Genomic DNA, 22,902 nt, shown 5'->3' on the forward strand with positions numbered 1-22,902 from the left:
GCAGATCATGTCTGTCTGTGTGTCTGTCTGTCTGTGTGTCACGCTGTAACACCACCCGCCCGCCACCAGAGGGCGCAGCTGTATCACACACAAAAACACACACACACATGCACGCACACACGCACGTGCATCGCACGCACGCACGCGCACACGCAAAAAAAAACCTTAAAAAAAAGAAAAGAAAAAAAAAATTAAGAGGAAAAAAAAAGCTCTGTGTGTATGTGTATGTGTGTCAGACTGCCACAACAGCTGCCTTCGCTTCCCACGTTCACGCGTCTTACTTGTGTTATACTTTAGCTATTGAAAAATAGCAGATCTACAAGCTCACCGAGTGGCGCACTACGAACACTGAAGTGATCATTTAGGACACATTTTTGGACCAAAAACAAGATGGTAATTTTGAGCTAGATACAGCTGTCCTTCTTGCCAATCTGAGCCTTGTTAAACACATTTTTGAATAGCTTATTCAAGCAATTGGTACAGTACATGCAGTGATGTCCAAACGACAATAGAGTTGTGTCCAATCTGATGCAGCTGTCAACAACTGTATTGACATTGTCAACCAGTAGGCGTCCTACCTAACCCTGACACCAGGGTTGAAATGCTCCCTACAATGGAAGTGTAGGGAGACCACCTCCAACCACTGCATAATGTGCTAGCTATCTTGTTGCGAACGCAGTGAGCATTTACTATGAGACCCAGCAGATCATGTCTATCTGTGTGTCTGTCTGTGTGTGTGTCACGCTGTAACACCACCCGCCCGCCACCAGAGGGCGCAGCTGTATCACACACAAAAACACACACACATGCACGCACGTGCGCACACACGCACGCACGCACGCAACAAAAAAACCTTAAAAAAAAAACCTTTAAAAAAAAAAAAATAATAATTATTAAGAAAAAAAAGCTCTGTGTGTGTATGTGTGTGTGTGTCAGACTGCCACAACAGCTGCGTTCGCTTCCCGCGTTCACGTGTCTTACTTGTACTATACTTAAAGATTGTGTTCTATTCATTAAAATGTGTTCCGAAGGCCTGGGCCGTGGCTCAGCGGTCCAGGCACCTTGGCCGGTATAGCCCAGTCTGGCAGTGTGCCGTGGGTTCGACTCCCGATCCCGACGGCCTTTTACTGCATGTCACTCCCCCATCTCTCTGTCCCCCATTTCCTGTCAGCCTACTTACTGTCTGTCCATCTATTAAAAATATATATATATATATATAGGCGAAAGCCGCCATAAAATCATTAACCCATTTTGGGGGCGGGAACCCCTTTTTGGTGTTTCAAGCATTCTGTTATACTTTAGCTATTGAAAAATAGCAGATCTACAAGCTCATAGCGCACCACCGAGTGGCGCGCTATGAGCTTGTAGGTCTGCTATTTTTGAAAAATCGTAAAAAATGCGGCACAGATCTTTGAATAAGGTATATATTCTTTCAGAGCGAACGTTTTTATTTTATTTCGACGTCGGGTTAAAAAAAAAGGTGTTTTCCGAACTTGAATCTGTCGTCAGTTTGCACTGCAGTGAACAAAAATGTTAAGCAGGGAGTTAACCCATTTTGTGCGGGAACCCCTTTTGGTGTTTTAAACATTGTTATAATTTAGCTATTGAAAAATAGCAGATCTACAAGCTCATAGCGCGCCACCGAGTGGCGCGCTACGAGCTTGTAGGTCTGCTATTTTTGAAAAATCGTGAAAATATTTATTTCAGAAAACTGGAGGATTTAGAAGATTTTTTTTAAATTTCGACGTCAGGCCTAAATCTTTTTTTTTTGTGATTTTTTTTTTTCATATTAACACAGTTTGAATGTTGAAGAAGGTTTTCATTCCAACAGATTATTGATTTGGGCAAATTAAATGTATACATTTATAAGTCAAAGTAGGCTAGCCAGCTCTAGGTGTTGAAATGTTGTGAACATTCAAAGGGGATTTTCTCAGCTTTGGGTAAAACGGCACAATCATTTTAAAATGGTCATATCTCCTTCAAATATTTTCCAATTTCATTGAATGATACATCATATGAAAGCTTACATTCTGTACTTTAATAATCTGTAAAACTGAAAAATGACTCTGGTCGAGATGAGGGCCTATTTGCCAGACCCGGTCACAAATGGGTTAAGGACTCGTATAAGTTTCACAATCCGTCTCTCTCTCCCCCGTGTTTTTCCTCTCGCTCTTCCTCTTTTTGAATGCCAAGCTCCTCTTGGTCCTCCTGCTGGCTATGCCCGAGGCCCTGAGCGGCGCGGCGGAGGTGGACGTCCCGGTCCTCTCGGCGCTGCTCTCCCTGCCTTTCTACCTCCTGTGCCTGCTGCTCGCCTCGGCACACGTTCTGGTGTGCACGTCCGCCGAGAGCTCCTGCTACTTCTGCAGCCTCTCCTGGGGTCTGGTCTTTGCCGCCGTCGCCTTCTCGTCGGCACTGTTCTGCATCCTGGTCTCCATGGCAACACGGCGACTTTCACAGGGACCGAAGATGATTCTGGGCAAGGTAAGTCGTCGTCGTCGTCGTCCCCCCCCCCCCCCCCCCACACACACACACACACACTAGGGCATTCACTTCTAGTCATTTTTAGTTTTTTACTAGTTGACTAGTTGCCTAGTTTACTAGTCGACTAGTTGTTTAACCACCTATTATGTTTTTTTTTGGAAATACATATTTGTACATTTAAAAACTGTGTACATTGGTGACTATAACTATAATCTACCTGATCTTGAGGCCTACAAAATCGGGGATTTCATTATTATTTTTTGAGTGGTGTAAACCACTCCTACAACTGGCTTTGTTAGTTTGTCTGTCTGTCTGTCTGTTCGTACCAAAAAATGAGCATGGTTGCTATGGTCACCCAGTTCACACGGGTGTGATTTCATTACGTCAGACATTACGTCAGACCACAGCTGATCAGTCTATATAAGACCTTACACCACTCAGTTCACACGGGTGTGATTTTATTTTTCTTATCAACTAGTCAACTAGTACCAACTAGTCGACTAGTTGCTTAATGCCCTAACACACACACGTGTACACACACACTGGGACCTATTTGAACAGATAATTTATGCACCTCGTAGATCTATTCGTATGAATAAATGTATTACACAGCCTGGCGAACGACCGCCAGAGAAGACGTGGTTTTAAAAAGGTTGCAGTGATTTACTGTATATAAGAGAAAATGTGAGTGAGCTATTCATGCAGTCTTGATTACTCCAAAAGTCAAACTTTGCTACTACTGAAATAACGAATAGCTACTGAGAAAAAAATGTGTATTCGACACACATGTTAGATCCAACATATCAACACAACTTAACCCATCAACCCATTTTGACCTGAGATCAGATTCTAATAATGTCTTCTACATCCTGACAGTTTTCTGAAAAAGCTATGTTTCTATGTCAGTCGTTCTTCGATTTTTTTCAAAAAAATAGCAGACCTACAAGCTCGTAGCGCGCCACTCGGTGGCGCGCTATGAGCTTGTAGATCTGCTATTTTTCAACAGCTAAAGCTGACCTGGTGGAAACGTGTTACTCCAGATCTCAAATAAAAAATAGAGCAAAAGTAGCGGATCGGTACGCTCTTAGAGCTCTTTTAGAGCTTGTGGATCTGCTGACTTTTGATGCTTCCGTGTGATGAATTCCTGTTCTGTTCTTTGACTATATAGAAGTGTCTATTTGTACGTCTCTAAATGTTTTGATGAATTGAACAAGGTGGACCCCTCTTGTAAACAAGTGTAATGCTTAATTGGGTCGTCCACTCACAGTTAACAGTCTTTGTATTGAGTTTGTGCTTGAAATGTACTGTAATTCTGCAAACTGTTAATAAATCAATCAATCAATCAATCAAAATGCTGTAGTATGATCAAGCAGGTTTCCCCTGCGACAGCAACAACATGCCTTCTGAATTTTTATAGTTTTCTTTAAAACAAAACATTTGTTGCTATGCACAGTAGCCTATATATATACAGTAGCTGAGATCTAAAATGCCAGACACTTTCCCCGGCTTTAAATGCAGAATATTATTAATATTAACCCATTTTGAGCGGGAACCCCTTTTGGTGTTACATACATTATGTTATAATTTAGCTATTGAAAAATAGCAGATCTACAAGCTCATGCACTTGTAGGTCTGCTATTTTTGAGAAATCGTTAAAATGTGCCTTAAATCTTTCAGAAAATTGTCATGATTTAGAAGATTTTTTTTTTTAATTTCAACGTCAGGCCTGAAAGGGTTAAGTATGGAGAAATATGGGATGTAGGGTTTTATCTTTTTACAGGTATACGTGGAGGAGTTCACAGCCTGTGGAATGGGTCAGATCTTTAGCCTGTTTGATGTAGGCTGTGTCTGTAGCCTGAAAGCAGAGGGTCACACTTTATCCACAGGGAAGTCTATGTGGCGCTCACCTTTTGTGTCGGACTTTTCTTACCCAGACATTAGTGAGTGTGGTCTGCTGAATGCCAATGCCCTTATTTCCCACTTTCATAGTGCTGCTAGCGGGCTTCGGAATGCTGGTGTGTAACCCCCTCTCTCTGCTGTAACCCCCTCTCTCTGCTGTAACCCCCTCTCTCTGCTGTAACCCCCTCTCTCTGCTGTAACCCCCTCTCTCTGCTGTAACCCCCTCTCTCTGCTGTAACCCCCTCTCTCTGCTGTAACCCCCTCTCTCTGCTGTAACCCCCTCTCTCTGCTGTAACCCCCTCTCTCTGCTGTAACCCCCTCTCTCTGCTGTAACCCCCTCTCTCTGCTGTAACCCCCTCTCTCTGCTGTAACCCCCTCTCTCTGCTGTAACCCCCTCTCTCTGCTGTAACCCCCTCTCTCTGCTGTAACCCCCTCTCTCTGCTGTAACCCCCTCTCTCTGCTGTAACCCCCTCTCTCTGCTGTAACCCCCTCTCTCTGCTGTAACCCCCTCTCTCTGCTGTAACCCCCTCTCTCTGCTGTAACCCCCTCTCTCTGCTGTAACCCCCCCTCTCTGCTGTAACCCCCCCTCTCTGCTGTAACCCCCTCTCTCTGCTGTAACCCCCTCTCTCTGCTGTAACCCCCTCTCTCTGCTGTAACCCCCTCTCTCTGCTGTAACCCCCTCTCTCTGCTGTAACCCCCTCTCTCTGCTGTAACCCCCTCTCTCTGCTGTAACCCCCTCTCTCTGCTGTAACCCCCTCTCTCTGCCTGCCTGTCTGTCTCTGTCTGCCTGTCTGTCTATGTCTGTCTCTGCCTGCCTGTCTCTGTCTGTCTGTCTCTCTCTGCCTGCCTGTCTGTCTCTGCCTGTCTATGTCTGTCTCTCTCTGCCTGTCTGTCTCTGTCTGTCTCTCTCTGCCTGCCTGTCTGTCTCTGTCTCTCTCTGCCTGTCTGTCTCTGTCTGTCTGTCTGTCTCTCTCTGCCTGCCTGTCTCTGTCTGTCTGTCTGTCTCTCTCTGCCTGTCTGTCTATGTCTGTCTCTCTCTGCCTGTCTGTCTGTCTCTGTCTGTCTCTCTCTGCCTGCCTGTCTCTGTCTGTCTCTCTCTGCCTGTCTGTCTGTCTGTCTGTCTGTCTGTCTGTCTCTCTCTGCCTGTCTGTCTCTGTCTGTCTCTCTCTGCCTGTCTGTCTCTGTCTGACTCTCTCTGCCTGTCTGTCTCTGTCTGTCTCTCTCTGCCTGTCTGTCTGTCTGTCTGTCTCTGCCTGTCTGTCCCTGTCTGTCTCTCTCTGCCTGTCTGTCTGTCTGTCTCTGTCTGTCTGTCTATGTCTGTCTATCTCTGCCTGTCTGTCTCCGTCTGTCTCTCTCTGCCTGCCTGTCTGTCTCTCTCTGTCTCTCTCTGCCTGTCTGTCTCTGTCTGTCTCTCTCTGCCTGTCTGTCTCTGTCTGTCTCTCTCTGCCTGTCTGTCTCTGTCTGTCTCTCTCTGCCTGTCTGTCTGTCTGTCTGTCTCTGCCTGTCTGTCCCTGTCTGTCTCTCTCTGCCTGTCTGTCTGTCTGTCTCTGTCTGTCTGTCTATGTCTGTCTATCTCTGCCTGTCTGTCTCCGTCTGTCTCTCTCTGCCTGCCTGTCTGTCTCTCTCTGTCTCTCTCTGCCTGTCTGTCTCTGTCTGTCTCTCTCTGCCTGTCTGTCTCTGTCTGTCTCTCTCTGCCTGTCTGTCTCTGTCTGTCTCTCTCTGTCTGTCTGTCTCTGTCTGTCTCTCTCTGCCTGTCTGTCTCTCTGTCTATCTCTCTCTGCCTGTCTGTCTCTGTCTGTCTCTCTCTGTCTGTCTCTCTCTGCCTGTCTGTATCTGTCTGTCTCTCTCTGCCTGTCTGTCTCTGTCTGTCTCTCTATGCCTGTCTGTCTGTCTGTCTCTCTCTGCCTGCCTGTCTCTGTCTGTCTCTGTCTGTCTGTCTCTCTCTGCCTGTCTGTCTCTGTCTGTCTCTCTCTGCCTGTCTGTCTCTGTCTGTCTCTCTCTGCCTGTCTGTCTCTCTCTCTCTGCCTGCCTGTCTCTGTCTGTCTCTCTCTGCCTGTCTGTCTGTCTGTCTCTCTCTGCCTGCCTGTCTCTGTCTGTCTCTCTCTGCCTGTCTGTCTCTGTCTGTCTCTCTCTGCCTGTCTGTCTGTCTCTGTCTGTCTGTCTCTGCCTGTCTGTCTCTGTCTGTCTCTCTCTGCCTGTCTGTCTCTGTCTGTCTCTCTCTGCCTGTCTGTCTCTCTCTGCCTGCCTGTCTCTGTCTGTCTCTCTCTGCCTGTCTGTCTCTCTCTGCCTGTCTGTCTCTGTCTGTCTCTCTCTGCCTGTCTTTCTCTCTCTGCCTGTCTGTCTCTGTCTGTCTCTCTCTGCCTGTCTGTCTCTCTCAGCCTGTCTGTCTCTCTCTGCCTGTCTGTCTCTCTCTGTCTGTCTGTCTCTGTCTGTCTCTCTCTGCCTGTCTGTCTCTCTCTGCCTGTCTGTCTCTGTCTGTCTATCATGACCTTAGCTCCTGCACAATAATAAACCTTTTAGATACAGATCATGTAATCAAGCTAGATTTCCAGGCCGCGCTACGAGGCCTTCAGTCGACAATGTTAATTGTCACACCCTGTGATGCAACTTGAAGAACGAACGAGGCAGTTGTTCTGTGTATGTACTGACGGCTTTAGTGTAGCAAGCATCGCTTCCAAAGCCCACGTCAATACTGACATAAAACACAAATAAATCATGATCAGAATGAGCAACATAAAACAAAGCACATAACGTAATATAAGGAAATTACTCGTGAACAAAACAAGTCATTTTTACCTCACTGACTGCACGTAATTCAAAGGGCATGAAGTAGTGAGAGGAACCCATGAACACAACATCATCATAACCAGGACTGAAAGGAAACAAATAAAACGATCAATGAACCTCATCATGAAATGTAACGTAGAACTTAAATATTGACAACTTAAACCATTGACACATAAATAACCAGTAAGACGCGTAAACGCGGGAAGCGAACAAAGCTGTTCTGGCAGTCTGACACACACACACACACAGCGAGACCTCTGTATCGTTCCAATTTCAGTTGCCCTCTGGTGGCGGGCGGGTGGTGTTACAGCGTGACACACAGACACACAGACACACACACAGTTTTGGCCAGCTTCTATAGTTAGTACTCACTTCGTTCGCAATCACTTTGTTCGCAACAAACAAACCTTTAACTTGTGACACGTTCCATGATCAATGTGACAAGTTCCCGTCTGCTCAGCATGGACGGAAGCTGCAATAACTAGTGAGACCCTGAGCTTATTCCAAACTATATGGCCATGTTACCGGAAATGACACAATCAAACTTCCGGAACAAACATTTTACCCAAATCATCAAATAAGTAAAATATTAAACAAAATAGTGACAAAAAACATAATTATGGCATTCACATTAACCCATTCTGGCCTGACGTCGAAATTAAAAAAAAAAAAATTCTAAATCATGACAATTTTCGGAAAGATTTGAGGCACTTTTTTTAAATAGCTAAATTATAACATAATGTTTAAAACACCAAAAGGGGTTCCCGCCCAAAATGGGTTAATAATATTAAAAATCACACACGTTTGAACTTAGTGAAGGCTGCAGCGCGGCAGTATTTATATCAGCTGCTAGATGATGTCACATCAAACATTCCATAGACTTGGCTGGCATAAATTCTATTTTATTTGACCCTGGAATCCTGGATGGGCGGATTGCGGCCCTTTGGGGGGGCCCATCCATCACTATGACTCAGACATAACCATATATGGAGTTCCCACTGCAGCTACACCCAAATATGGGGTGTGTCATGCTGACTGTGAGTGACAGGAGTTAACGGTGCATCAGATCAGAACCCTCTGTGCAAAACCGGGTATTTGGCTACTACTGAGCCCTGTCTTCTATCAGACTCTGCTACTACTGAGCCCTGTCTTCTATCAGACTCTGCTACTACTGAGCCCTGTCTTCTATCAGACTCTGCTACTACTGAGCCCTATCTTCTATCAGACTGAGCCCTATCTTCTATCAGACTGAGCCCTATCTTCTATCAGACTGAGCCCTGTCTTCTATCAGACTGAGCCCTATCTTCTATCAGACTGAGCCCTATCTTCTATCAGACTGAGCCCTGTCTTCTATCAGACTGAGCCCTGTCTTCTATCAGACTGAGCCCTGTCTTCTATCAGACTGAGCCCTATCTTCTATCAGACTGAGCCCTATCTTCTATCAGACTGAGCCCTATCTTCTATCAGACTGAGCCCTATCTTCTATCAGACTGAGCCCTGTCTTCTATCAGACTGAGCCCTATCTTCTATCAGACTGAGCCCTATCTTCTATCAGACTGAGCCCTGTCTTCTATCAGACTGAGCCCTGTCTTCTATCAGACTGAGCCCTGTCTTCTGCCCTGTCTTCTATCAGACTGAGCCCTGTCTTCTATCAGACTGAGCCCTATCTTCTATCAGACTGAGCCCTATCTTCTATCAGACTGAGCCCTGTCTTCTATCAGACTGAGCCCTGTCTTCTATCAGACTGAGCCCTATCTTCTATCAGACTGAGCCCTGTCTTCTATCAGACTGAGCCCTGTCTTCTATCAGACTGAGCCCTGTCTTCTATCAGACTGAGCCCTGTCTTCTATCAGACTCTGCTACTACTACGTCTTCTCATGAACCACGTGGGTTCGACGTCTCAGTTTAAGTTTTGCCTCGACACCGATGCAGCTTAAGACAGCCAGCTGGAACTAGTTCTTTTTCATGGACCTTGAATATCTTGAACCCTATCAAACTCCAAAACAACAGTAAAGGTCTCCACACACCGGTAACAACAGTAAAGGTCTCCACACACCGGTAACAACAGTAAAGGTCTCCACACACCGGTAACAACAGTAAAGGTCTCCACACACCGGTAACAACAGTAAAGGTCTCCACACACCGGTAACAACAGTAAAGGTCTCCACACACCGGTAACAACAGTAAAGGTCTCCACACACCGGTAACAACAGTAAAGGTCTCCACACACCGGTAACAACAGTAAAGGTCTCCACACACCGGTAACAACAGTAAAGGTCTCCACACACCGGTAACAACAGTAAAGGTCTCCACACACCGGTAACAACAGTAAAGGTCTCCACACACCGGTAACAACAGTAAAGGTCTCCACACACCGGGCGCAAATCGGATGCGAATTCGCATTTTTAGCTGCGTTTCTCCATCGGTTTTCCCAAAAAACGCGGCCGGTGTGCAACCACCTTTACTCTTTTAAGTATCCCCCCAAAAAAAGCATGCTAGTTGAAGAGTTAAAAGAAGCTACGTAAAAACTACGTAAAAGCTACGTAAAAACTCTCTCTCCTCTTGTTGCAGCCAACAGGAGGAACCTCTCCGGTTGCTACAAGGTCACTTGTCCTTTGTTAGTGGTTGGTTCCAGATGAAGCTTGTCGATCCTATTCACACTATAGTCTATGTTATGATGCTTTTTCATAGTGGCATAAAAGCACACAACATCAGTTAAAACAGCTCCAGCAATGTCGACAAGGCGAGGACTGCATGCTACTGGGCGCACGGTTCCCGGACTATTATTTGGTTCCTTGCGGGTGACCCGGCGACGCACGTTGTTGCTGTGTGGGCACCGCGGATTGAGCACCGGTCAACCTCTGCAGAATGACTTCTTCAAAGATCTGGAGTCTCAGTTCAAAGCCTTTAGACAGAAGGCATCGGATGCCCTGGCGGGGAGAGTCTGGACCCCTCTTGCCAACCGTCCAGCTCTGCCACCCGAGAGAGCCGACGTAGTGATAGTCGGAGGGGGCGTGGTGGGGTGGTCCATCGCCTACTGGCTGAAAAAGAAGGAGAGGATCCGGGATGGCGTTCGTATACTTGTGGTGGAGAAGGACCCGACGTACTCCCAGGCGTCCACGGTCCTCTCTGCGGGGGGGATCCGGCAGCAGTTCTCCCTGCCTGAGAATGTCCTGCTCTCCCTGGCCTCTGCTGACTTCATGAGGAACATCGATGAACATCTCTCCGTGCTCAACGAAGGTGCAGTGGACCTGCACTGGAACCATTCAGGATACCTCATCCTGGCCAACGAGAACGCGGCTCCCGTCATGGAGAAGAACCGCAAGACCCAGAGGGACGCTGGAGCTAAGGTCTCTCTTCTATCCCCCGTGCAACTGAAGGACACGTTTCCATGGATCAACACCGATGGTGTCGCGCTCGCGTCATATGGGTTGGAGAATGAGGGTTGGTTTGACCCTTGGGCTCTGCTGAATGCTTTTAGGAGAAAGGCCATGTCCATGGGCGTCCAGCAGTGCATCGGAGAGGTCACAGGTTTTAGCTGTAGAACCAACATAATGGACACTGTAGATGGAGACTGTGTGGACCTCAAAAGGATAACGCATGTTAAAGTTCAGATGCCAAACAGCCTGGAGTATCAGCTTGTCCGGTGTGCTGTCGTGGCGAACGCAGCAGGAGCGTTCTCTGGTAAACTGGCACAGATGCTGGGCATGGGCCTGGGTCCCCGAAGCACCATCATGGCTGGCATCCCCGTGCCCGTGGAGCCTAGGAAAAGGTACATCTACGCACTGCACTGTCCCGACGGACCGGGTCTGGACACTCCCTTCTTAATCGACTACTCCGGCGTGTACTGCAGGAGAGAGGGACTTGGCGGGAACTACATCGCCGGAACATCGCCAGAGGAGGTGGAGCCCGATGCCGGCAACCTGGAGGTCGACCACCAGTTCTTTGAGGAAAAGATTAGGCCTCACTTGGCACACCGCGTACCTGCTTTCGAGAACCTCACGGTCACCGGTGCGTGGGCGGGCTTTTACGACTACAACACCTTCGACCAGAATGCCATCGTTGGCGTGCACCCCATGGTCAACAACATGTACTTTGCCACTGGCTTCAGCGGACACGGCCTCCAGCACTCCCCCGCGGTGGGGCGGGCTGTGGCCGAGCTCATTCTCGAGGGAAGCTTCAAGACCCTGGACTTGAGTGGCCTCGGCTTCAGAAGAATCCTGGAGCAGGAGCCCATGTTGGAGATGAGCTTTTAACTAGTTTCAGTTATAAACTATTTTATTGGATGGGGTGCTTTGGCATTGCCACGTGGAGAAGAAAGCCCAAGAGGGAACTTTGACCCATTTAGGCCTGACCTCAAAATTAAAAAAAAAGATCTTCTAAATCCTCCAGTTTTCTGAAATAAATATTTTCACGATTTTTCAAAAATAGCAGACCTTCAAGCTCGTAGCGCGCCACTCGGTGGCGCGCTATGAGCTTGGAGATCTGCTATTTTTCAATAGCTAAATTATAACATAATGTTTAAAACACCAAAAGGGGTTCCCGCCCAAAATGGGTTAAGTGACAAGACGTGTTGTAGCAACAATTCAAGACTACTTCACGATATCGACTGATTGTATAAGCAGCTGATCCACTTTATGTTCTATTTTATGTCACCTGGTTTCTGGTGTGTGTGTAATGTGTCCTTTGCCGTTGCTGCTTAACCAGATGTATAATATCCAGCGATCCTCCCATCTGTTAGCCTGACAGGTTCATGGATTTCAATCACTTGTGTGTACTGTGGACCAATCATCCAGATAGCCTCTCATATACTAGTGGCTGCTGATTGGTGTATGGATTACAAGCTACTGTGGACCAATCGTGATACACCTGCTGTTGATTGACTGCACTTACTTAGGCTTGTCCATGCTTCATTATGCTGTATTATACCACAGGTCGTTTCGAGGAAGCAATCTGATTGGTTGAAACAGCCTTCTAGCCGTGGGTTAAACCAGCACCATTCACCACCTAATCAAAACAAATAATTCAGCTGCTCTGTTCTCCCAGAGCGCTAGCAAACTCGGTGGCTAGGCTAGCTAGTTTCTTGGGACATTTGTGGTCGTAGTGACTACATCTGTCATTAAAAAAATATATTATTTCAGCGATTTTCTTAGTTTTAAGGGTAACTGTTGTATAATTGCAATATTACACTCGAGGGTGTGGGTTAACGTGATTATTGCCACTTCAGGGATGCTTGCGGAACTCGACTTCGTCTCGTTCCTCACCGCATCCCTCTCGTGGCAATAATCACGTTAACCCACATAATATTGCTTAATTATGTTCTGGTTTGAAGTCGAGGCAGAAAAACGCTGGTGCTGCAAGGTCTGCAAAACTGCCCTAACAGAACACGACATGACACGACACAACAACAATATAACAACGATACAGTCTAATGAACAACAAGTGTAACGTAATAATGATAAAATGCCATTTAAAGGAATACTAATAAGGAAACAATCGAGATAAAGCGTGTGCTCGTTCCAAGGGCATAGACTTTGTTTTAACATTGCCAGGGACAGCTGTTTCCTCGTTTTAAATTTGCACTTGCATTAACCCATTTTGGGCGGGAACACCTTTTGGTGTTAGCATTATGTTATGCTTTAGCTACGAGCTTGTAGGTCTGCTATTTTTGAAAAATCGAAGAACCACTGACATAGAAACATAGCTTTTTCAGAAAACTGTCAGGATGTAGAAGACATTTTTAGAATCTGATCTCAGGTCAAAATGGGTTAATGTGTGCACCTCAGACACTACCACCTCTGTGTAGAACAGAACACATAATCGCTCAGTTATTGTAAAGACCTTCTGCCCAGTTAGTGGCGCTAACGGGCAGCGTGATTGTCATTGTTATCTTCCAACCGGCACAGTTGTCATTTTTACACCTGCCACCCATTGTCTAAATATCAAATGATTCTGTGCATATAGTGCCCATGGCTGTGTTAGTCTTAACACTTTTTATGCCCTGGAATTTTTCAAAATAAAGGCGCCAGACTGCCCAGCAGCAGATGAGTAAAATCTCTGAAAAGCCCCACCTTCTATTTTTGAAAAATCGAAGAACCACTGACATAGAAACATAGCTTTTTCAGAAAACTCAGGATTTAGAAGACATTTATAGAATTCGTTCCCAGGTCAAAATGGGTTAAGTCAGAAATGAGGACAGAACATTCCTGTTCTGATCAAAACCATGGACAGCACCGTAGATTCAGAGATACGTAATAGTGTGTGAATGAGGTGTGGTCTGTCGCCATCAGGGTGCGCCGCTATTTTACACACAGATGTTGCGCTCTGTGCTTCAGTGCGTTAAAGACCGTCTCTGAGGTGATGGCGCATATTAGTCCACTCGTTTCAATCCAAACTGTCATGTTCAACATGTTAGAAGACATGAGTTAAAAAGTTAAAAAATCACACCCGTGTGAAGTGAGTGGTGCAACTCCGTGGGGGGGGGGAGGAGTTCCAGACCCACAGGAACGCACCCAGGGTGCCGGCCCGATTCCGGCGAGCCGCCCCGCGTCCGAAATGACTGTTACCGTGTGGGGGTCCCTCTACTCTACTGTACTGTACTGTCACTGTGATGTACTGGCACACCCGAAATCACCATATATACAGTTAATATGTGCGTGTGTTAGGTTGCGCACAGGTGGTGGAAAACAACCATGCTGTTTTCGTGCTCGGACACAGCCACCCACCCACCCACCCACACACATAGCTCCGTAAGGGAGTGGTTGCACCACTCAAAAAAAATCACACTGTTATAATCACTAAACCATTATAAGCCCTCACGTCCTGCAACTCCACCTGACTTGTCTTGCCTCTATCCTGCTACCGGCATTCTCCTGTTTTTTTTTTGTTTTTTTTTAACTGTATAATAGACTAGCTAAGCTATTGTTTAAATTTAGTTTGAGGAGTTTTTTTTTGTTTTTTGTGAACTCTGTGAAAAATGCTTACCTACAGCTGTGGTTCCCAAACTGTACCGAGGCCGTGTGCCTTGGGATTTGGGGTTTCCTATACTTCCTATACTGCATTTTATAGTTCCATCTAATCTATCTTAACCCAGTTTGACCTGAGATCAGATTCTAAAAATGTCTTCTACATCCTGACAGTTTTCTGAAAAAGCTATGTTTCTATGTCAGTGGTTCTTCGATTTTTCAAAAATAGCAGACCTACAAGCTCGTAGCGCGCCACTCGGTGGCGCGCTATGAGCTTGTAGATCTGCTATTTTTCAATAGCTAAAGCATAACATAATGCTAACACCAAAATGGATTAATTTGGCCCCGGGCGGCTATAGTGTAGCGGTCCGGGCACCTATGGCTGCCGAGCCAGCCTGACGGCGTGTCGCGTGTCACCCTCCATCTGTCTCCCCGATTTCCTGTCACCATACTGTACACTATCCAATACAGGCAGAAAAAGCCCCAAAAATATATATCTTTAATCTATCTTAATTACAGTAATTATAATCACCTTAAAGGAGAATTCCATACTAAAAGGCTTTCTTACCTTTCTTTGTAGTTGTTACGTCCCCACCAAAGAGGTCCAGGTGTTATTTTGTGCAAAAACTCCTTATTGGCTATTTCCCCTACCATAAGCCCTAAATGAATTGCATTAAATTGAATGGGGCTATGGGGTGTTTTTTTGTATATATCCTCTCTTCATAATGTAAATAATATCCCAAGCGGCACACTTTACTACTTATTTCGATGGAAATAAGCGAATTAGCACAACACCCCATAGCCCCATTCAATTCAATGCAATTCATTGAGGGCTTATGGTAGGGGAAATAGCCAATAAGGAGTTCTTGCACAAAAAAACACCTGGACCTCTTCGGTGGGGGCGTAACGACTACAAAGAAAGGTAAGAAAGCCTTCTAGCATGGAATTCTCCTTTAATGCATGATGCTTTTTTTAAAAGACACTCACAGGGGGATTCACTTTCAGAAAAGGAAAACCGAAACGGCTATTCAGGACAACGTCCTGAATACAACAGCGTTCTGTAGTCTGTACCATGCCAACTTCAATAAAAGTGCCTCCTTGATGCCCGGCAGAGGTCATCAAATTATAGGCGTAGGAATGTGATTAACCCATTTTGGGCGGGAACCCCTTTTGGTGTTTTAAAGCATTATGTTATACTTTAGCTATTGAAAAATAGCAGATCTACAAGCTCATAGCGTGGCACCGAGTGCCGCGCTATGAACTTGTAGGTCTGCTATTTTTGAAAAATTGTGAAAATGTGCCTCAAATCTTTGAATATATATGATTACAGAGTGAACATTTTAACTCAAATCTTTGCTTCTGGGGGGGGTCCCTGGAACTACATATTTTCAGATGGGGGGGCCTTGACATGAAATATTGAGCACCACTGATATAGAAAACTGTCAGGATTTTGAAGACATTTTTTTAATTTCGATGTCAGGCCTAAATGGGTTAAAAAAAAGAACATCTCCATGAAGTCAGGGTTTCATGGGCTATGTAATTGAGAGAATAATTATGTTTTTGTACTCAAACCATACAAACACAATAATCCTGTAAATGAGCCGGTTCTGTTTGGAGCCTGTAGTAGTCTATGGGTGTACCATACTTGAACTTGGAACATGCCAGCGAGTCACAGCGAAATGCCCTCCTGTCCAGCTGATTCATATCAACATATAAAGTAGAAGATGTGACGGATTTACTTGACATCGCTCTCCTTGTGACCTTGTTGTCATGGCTGGATCTACAGTTGGGTGCCACCGATATTGTCCCTTATCATTTGACCCATTTAGGCCTGACCTCAAAATTTAAAAAAATCCTTCTAAATCCTCCAGTTTTCTGAAATACATATTTTCACGATTTTTCAAAAATAGCAGACCTACAAGCTCGTAGCGCGCCACTCGGTGGCGCGCTATGAGCTTGTAGATCTGCTATTTTTCAATAGCTAAATTATAACAATGTTTAAAACACCAAAAGGGGTTCCCGCCCAAAATGGGTTAACTGTCCTTTTGCGCAGATCACGCAAACCTCAGCAAAAAGAAAAGGACAATATCGATGGCCTCCAACTGTAGGCATAGGCAAACTTAGCCTGGCTAATAAGCCAGACTCAAATCACACTGTCGTGTGGTATTTGAGTCTGGAGATGCTGTGTATGGATCTTGTTTCCCGGGGGGCGGGTTCAAACATTTTCTCTTTGACGCAATTGGTCAAAGCTACTGTCAGTCAAAGGTCTCAAGCATTGAACGTCACTGTACCAAAGCCCGCCCATATTGCAAACCGTGTCCCGATTGGCCACACCAGTTCTCTGGTGTAGGAAATGGGCGTAAAATTGAGCCTCTCCAGACCGTAATCCGCCGGCAGGCAATTTTCTTTTGCCAACGGCTGATTCGGTCTGGCTTATTAGCCAGGCTAAGGCAAACTAGGCTGCTGACTTGGGGCCTAATTGACATCCCGGCCGGGCAGATAGGGGTAAGAACATCAACTTTAACGAAGATGAATTCACAAATCGGTAAATCTTCACTAGGTTATTTATAAATAGCAGTGGCTATTTGTTTGGAGTGGTTTGGCAAAACAATTCTAACCAATGTATTTCCACATGTATCTGGACTTACCAATAGCAAACTGCTCGGAGAAAGATCATTTCTTTGCTGAAACAAAGGAATCTCTGATCAGCAGTTAAAAACCCATTCTGGGCGGGAACCCCTTTTGGTGTTTTAACTAAGCATTATGTTATACTTTAGCTATTGAAAAATAGCAGATCTACAAGCTCGTAGCGCGCCACCGAGTGGCGCGCTACGAGCTTGTAGGTCTGCTATTTTTGAAAAATTGTGAAAATGTGGCACAAATCTTTGAATATATATTCTTTCAGAAGACTTTTTGTTTTATTTCAACATCAGTTATGGTCCTGGAGAAGTTCACCTCAGTGGAAGTCAGGAAACAGCATCTGTAAAATGTGGTCCATTTAAATACTTGAATTTGAGTAAACAAATAATGACCATAAGTACATGCATGGAATGTATATTATTTATACATACTTATAAACCCTACAAATAAATGAGCATTCATGTGACATGTACCCCATTCTGGGCGGGAACCCCTTTTGGTGTTTTACCCCCTCAGGCCGGGAACCCATTTTGGGGTTCTGTACATACAGTATTCAAAAATGTAAAACAATTGATGCTGCTATATAAATATTTGAAGTTTTTCAGAAAACTTAGGTCAGGATTTAGAGGCGGGATAAACTCCAAAATAACAAATACAAATTGAATTAACTAAAATTCATTATAATTAATTAAAAACCATGGGGAAGGTCAAATAAATTAAAATAAACGTGTCTTTACACGGTGACTGCAGCATGAATCGAGTATCAACATGTATTGGGGGAGAGAGGTTGGGGAAGTCAAAAAAAAGTTTACGGCACAAAATTAAACACTGTACTGCGTTCACAGACCTAGCCTAATTAAAACTCATATCTCGTCATAAGAGAAGTACAAACTACTTCAATTCTGCTTAGTAGTGCTGGGTGTCACATTTCTCTGTGCACGTGCTCTCGCGCGCACACACACACACACACACACACACAGTGCTCTAGGAGATGGAATCTTACTCGGGATGATTAAGCTCTTTATACAGTAGCCTACATACTGTATCCCTACGTTATATAACCCCCCTTAGGATACAGTGACCTTGGCTCGCATGCAAACTCAGCACTGAGTGCAAACACACCTTTAACAAGAATACATATATTCTTTTTTAGTTACTGTAGATGATATTTACATCTAATTTAGATATTATGTTATTGTCGCTTACAACAACCAAACATTGCAAGCAATACAACAGAACATTTGATAATGCAGATATACAGGGGTTGACTTAAAGGGAAATTGTGACTTTTTAAGATCACCGGCCCAGTCGAGATTTGATCCTCGCAATGGATGGATTGCAATGGATGGATTGCATAATCTCGAGAACCAGGCGACCAATTATTGACTTCAAACTTTGCCTGTTTATCGGTCCCAAGGCAGTGGAGTGCAAAGTAGTCAGTCGGATAATCGTTATCCAGAACTGTAAATCCAAATTTCTGTAATGCTGACATCATAGATTGGCCTCCAAGTACTATAATAGCACTAAGTAGTACTCTTGACAATGGTGACTAAATTTGACTGAGAGACTGCCATTGGATTTTTTTGAATTTTCGTTTTTTCATTTCATATGAAAGCAGGGAATCATAGCTTCAAATTGACATAATTTTGGTTGTTCAGTTTGACCCACCAGTTTTGGATATATGGCTTATAGAGTAATGCCTTGCAGAGAACAGCGAGTTGAGAAAACCGGCTTGAAAGGTTCACTTCTGTGGTCTCTAACATCACACCTAGCATGTTTATTTCATATTTACATGTCAATTGCAGCTCTGACACTTATTTCAGACATGCTCTAGTATGTGAAGAGTCTGCCTGTGCTATTAACTCAAAAAAAGTTTTTCTCCTCTGGTGAAAAGCTGTAATTTGCGCGATGGCAGTCTCTCAGTCAAATCTGGTCACAAATGTCTGTAATGCTGACATCATAGATTGGCCTCCAAGTACTATAATAGCACTAAGTAGTACTCTTGACAATGGGTACAACGGATATTGCGTAACCGAAGGGGGCATGCGTTCCGAAAGCATGATGTGCATAGACTGGCCAATGTACTTTGATAATGGCTACTGTACTAATTACTCTGACAACGGCTACGGTACATCGGCCGTTGAATAACAGGTCTGGTGCATTCGCAACAGTCCGTGCCCTAGTTTTGTTTTAAAACGTAATTCCAAGTTGGAAAGTGTTCTCGTGTTAATTCCTTTAAGCCTGAAACGATCCGACAAGTTGACATGTTCCCCAAGTAACAGTGTTTGGCAGAGGAAGTTCTCCTCTGTTCGTCTCTCTCTTCACATTCAACAACTCATAATGGTTGTATACAGTTGGAGGCCATCGATATTGTCCTTTTCTTTTTGCTGAGGTTTGCGTGATCTGCGCAAAAGGACAGTTAACCCATTTTGGGCGGGAACCCCTTTTGGTGTTTTAAACATTATGTTATAATTTAGCTATTGAAAAATAGTGGCGCGCTACGAGCTTGTAGGTCTGCTATTTTTGAAAAATCGTGAAAATATTTATTTCAGAAAACTGGAGGATTTAGAAGGATTTTTTTTAATTTTGAGGTCGGGCCTAAATGGGTCAAATGATAAGGGACAATATCGGTGGCACCCAACTGTATACGTGAAGAGACAAATATTTTCTGAGGTGGTACTTGGTGGGAAACAAAAGGTTGAGAACCACTTACTCTAGTCCAGTGGTTCCCCAAAGTGGGGTCCGGGGACCCCCAGGGGTACTTGAGGGAGTTCCAGGCGGGGGGCCAAGCTAAATGATCATTTGGAACCAAATGGACCCTTATGGGTCTGTAACTCAGAGAGTGTACAAATGGAACCAAATGGACCCTAATGGGTCCATTTGGTTCCATTTGTACACTCTCAGAGTTAAATTAGCATTGATTTTACAATATAAATTGGGGGTCCCAGAGATAGAAATGCTATTAAATGGGGGTCCGTAGACTAATGCATGTCAACTTGAAATTAAACGGGTTGAAAATCACTTCTTATGGGGGTCCCTGGCATATCTTTTCAAGTGGGGGTCCGCGGGCTATTGACTGTCAATTTGGGGGTCCTCGACATGAAAAAGTTTGGGAACCAGTGCTCTAGTCTATACCACAACACCAAAGCACTCAACACCTGCTCAGCTGTCTAATTCACATCATGTGCAATAAGTAAACATAGAACTACTATAACTAGCTACTAATACTATAAGCTAATACTGTAAAGCTTATTGTTCATTGCCATACTGATTTGTCAATCAGAATGAGGGAGGGGGACATGTCTGCTATAAGTGTTGTTTTTACTGTATGTCATTGTCCTGAGGTAGAAATGGCTATGGTTAGGTATAGGCCCTGCATTTAGATTATAGCACGCACAGCCATATGCATTATGTTAGCCCAGCATTGCGATGAACCCATTTTGACCTGAGATCAGATTCTAAAAAATGTCTTCTACATCCTGACAGTTTTCTGAAAAAGCCGTGTTTCTATGTCAGTCGTTCTTCGATTTTTCAAAAATAGCAGACCTACAAGCTCGTAGCGCGCCACTCGGTGGCGCGCTATGAGCTTGTAGATCTGCTATTTTTCAATAGCTAAAGCATAACATAATGCTAACACCAAAAGGGGTTCCCGCCCAAAATGGGTTAAAATCATACAGAATAGATACATATGCATACAGAATAGTTCATGCTGTGGTTAATCGGTTATGGGCCATCCCCACTGACATGTTTTTGTCAAACTATGACGAAACATTCTTTCACTAACGGAAACTAAATAAAAACTAAATACAAATGTTGCCATGATGACTAAAACTATGACTACCGGTAAATATGCTGACAATTTCGTCAACAAATAAAAACCAGACTAAAATGTTAGCGAGGGACTAGTCATTTTTATGTTTGGTTGTGCTTGGGTGTGAAAATAGCAGATCTATACAAGACAAGACGCGTTGTGAGCTTAGATGGAACCAAGTGTAAAATCAGGTATTACAACACCATCAAGACCCGTCAAAATACATTTTTGTCGACACAATTAACTGGAGATTTAGTCGACTAAAATCATATGATATTTAGTCAACAAGCACTCTGACTATAGAAGGTATGCGCGTGACATCATCGTACCTGGAAGTTATGCGGGAACGCCCACTGAGTGGCAAACAACTACTTTCTGGCCTTGACAGCCCATTCATCCAAACACAAAAGTCCTGTCTGATTGCATTAAACAATGTTAAACTCACCAACATTGCAGCTGAACGAAAAGCTTGACTTATCCTGTCAGAGTTTGGAAGTGCTTGTTTTCAATAACACAACATTGTGCTGCCTCCTGCATTATGTGACATTTAGAAACGGGTGGTACGTAGGACGGTCGAGTGATTTCCAACGAGCGCTTCCAAACTCCAACACTCCATGCTGCTCAATGTTTTGCCACTCAGTCTAGATGAGGGCGCCGTGTTCTGATGGGAAAATCATGCCTCTGCATATTCTCTATACTGTAACTATTGTTGTCTCCACCAGGCCGAAGGCATGGGGAGAGAGTATGTTTTGCAATCCGTCCGTCCCTGTGTGTGTGTGTGTATGTCCGTCCGTCCGTGTGTCTGCTCTGTGTGTGTGTGTGTGTGTATGTCCGTCCGTGTGGCCGTCCGTCCATCTGTGGACAGCTAATCTCCGGCACTGTTGGCTTGATCGCAGCCATACTCTCAAAGTCAAAGTCGTACGATTAGTCACAGACGTTACCGCAGTGAAATTTGTTCTCCGCATTTGACCCATCTCTTGGAACGGTGAGCCGCAGCGTGCACCGCGCTCGGGAATCATTAGTTGATTTGACCCCCAATCCAACCCATTGATGCTGAGTGCCAAGCATTGGGTCCCATTTTTACAGTCTTTGGTATGAACCGGCCGGGGATCGAACCCCGACCTCCCAGTTTCAGGGTGGACACTCTAACCACAAGGCCACTGTCTGGACACACACTCCCTGAATGCCACAGCTGAACCTCTGCCCCAAGGTTTTCACATTGGCCTCTTATAGCGCCACCAGGAGGCCGCTTTGTGCAAAACAATTTTTGGACAGTACACCTCTAACTGCACGAATCTGTGTAAAACTTTGTATGCACACTCCCTAGTGGCCAAGGAAAAACCTTTGCCTGGAATTTTTCACATCTGCTCTTTATAGCGTCCCCCAGGAGGCCGACATATGTAAAACACAATTTCTAATATTACTCCTTCAGATTTATCCAAATTTCACGCAAATCGGTACACATGCTCTCCATAGTCATGTGATCAAGACGGGTTTGTTTGATTTCTCATAATCCACCCTGATTGGCTACGATTGGCTTCTAAAGTTTTCAGGAGTAGCCCCCTTTGTACTCATTTTGTACAAATCGCCACAACTCGTCTGCGTCTGATTGCGGTGAAACTGTGCATGCATATTCCCACTAGGCTGAGGAAGAAATGCCACTTGACAGTTTTCAAATCAGGCCAAGTCGCGTCACAGACACACGCACACACACACAAACACACACACACACACACACACACACACACACACACACACACACAAAACATGTTTATATTACTCGTAAACATTTTGCGTCCACTTTAGTTGGAACAAATTTCCAATCATTGTACTATTTATAGTTAGGACTGGACATTTTGATCATCAGTATCACGACAATTATATCAAACCTCGATTAAGATTAATGAATGTTATTTTTGTATTATTATATATTTTTTAAATGCCATATACGGTCACAAAAGGGACAAAGAAACACAGACTGTCGATTGTCGGTTTTGGAACAACTTCTGACCAACTTCCCTCTTGGCAATTCACTCCTACTACACAAGACGAGTTTGAAGTCGATAGGTCAGAGGGTTCTTGAGATTTGAGGAGGAAACACACACACACACACACACACACACACCCATCGTGCATTTCTAGATGGATAACTCTCGACACGATGTCATGTTGGGGACATTTCACGATGCACGCATGCATTAGGGGAAATCATTAACCGAATTTACCGACGTGAGCAAAGATCAAGTCGACACGATGTTCCAAATGTCGGTTTTGATAGATTTTCGGTTCATTGCCAAGCCCTACTTATAGTTTTAGTGC

General features: G+C 44.6%; 2 protein-coding genes across 2 annotated transcripts in view; both read left to right on the plus strand.

The window, feature by feature from the left end:
• The window catches only part of pigg (phosphatidylinositol glycan anchor biosynthesis class G (EMM blood group)), a 130,254-nt gene that overhangs the window by 36,199 nt on the left and 71,153 nt on the right, over positions 1-22,902 (plus strand). Inside the window, exon 8 of the mRNA XM_079508489.1 lies at positions 2,194-2,481. Coding sequence (XP_079364615.1) covers positions 2,194-2,481 — 288 coding nt within the window. The remainder of the gene's footprint in view (positions 1-2,193; positions 2,482-22,902) is intronic.
• On the plus strand, positions 9,900-11,423 carry LOC306927122 (FAD-dependent oxidoreductase domain-containing protein 1-like; the record flags this gene model as incomplete). Its single annotated transcript, XM_079506787.1, has 1 exon — positions 9,900-11,423. The coding sequence occupies one exon, from the start codon at positions 9,900-9,902 to the stop codon at positions 11,421-11,423; it is 1,524 nt and encodes a 507-aa protein (XP_079362913.1).

Source organism: Electrona antarctica (assembly GCF_951216825.1).
Source record: "Electrona antarctica genome assembly, chromosome: 1".
Lineage (NCBI taxonomy): Eukaryota > Metazoa > Chordata > Actinopteri > Myctophiformes > Myctophidae > Electrona > Electrona antarctica.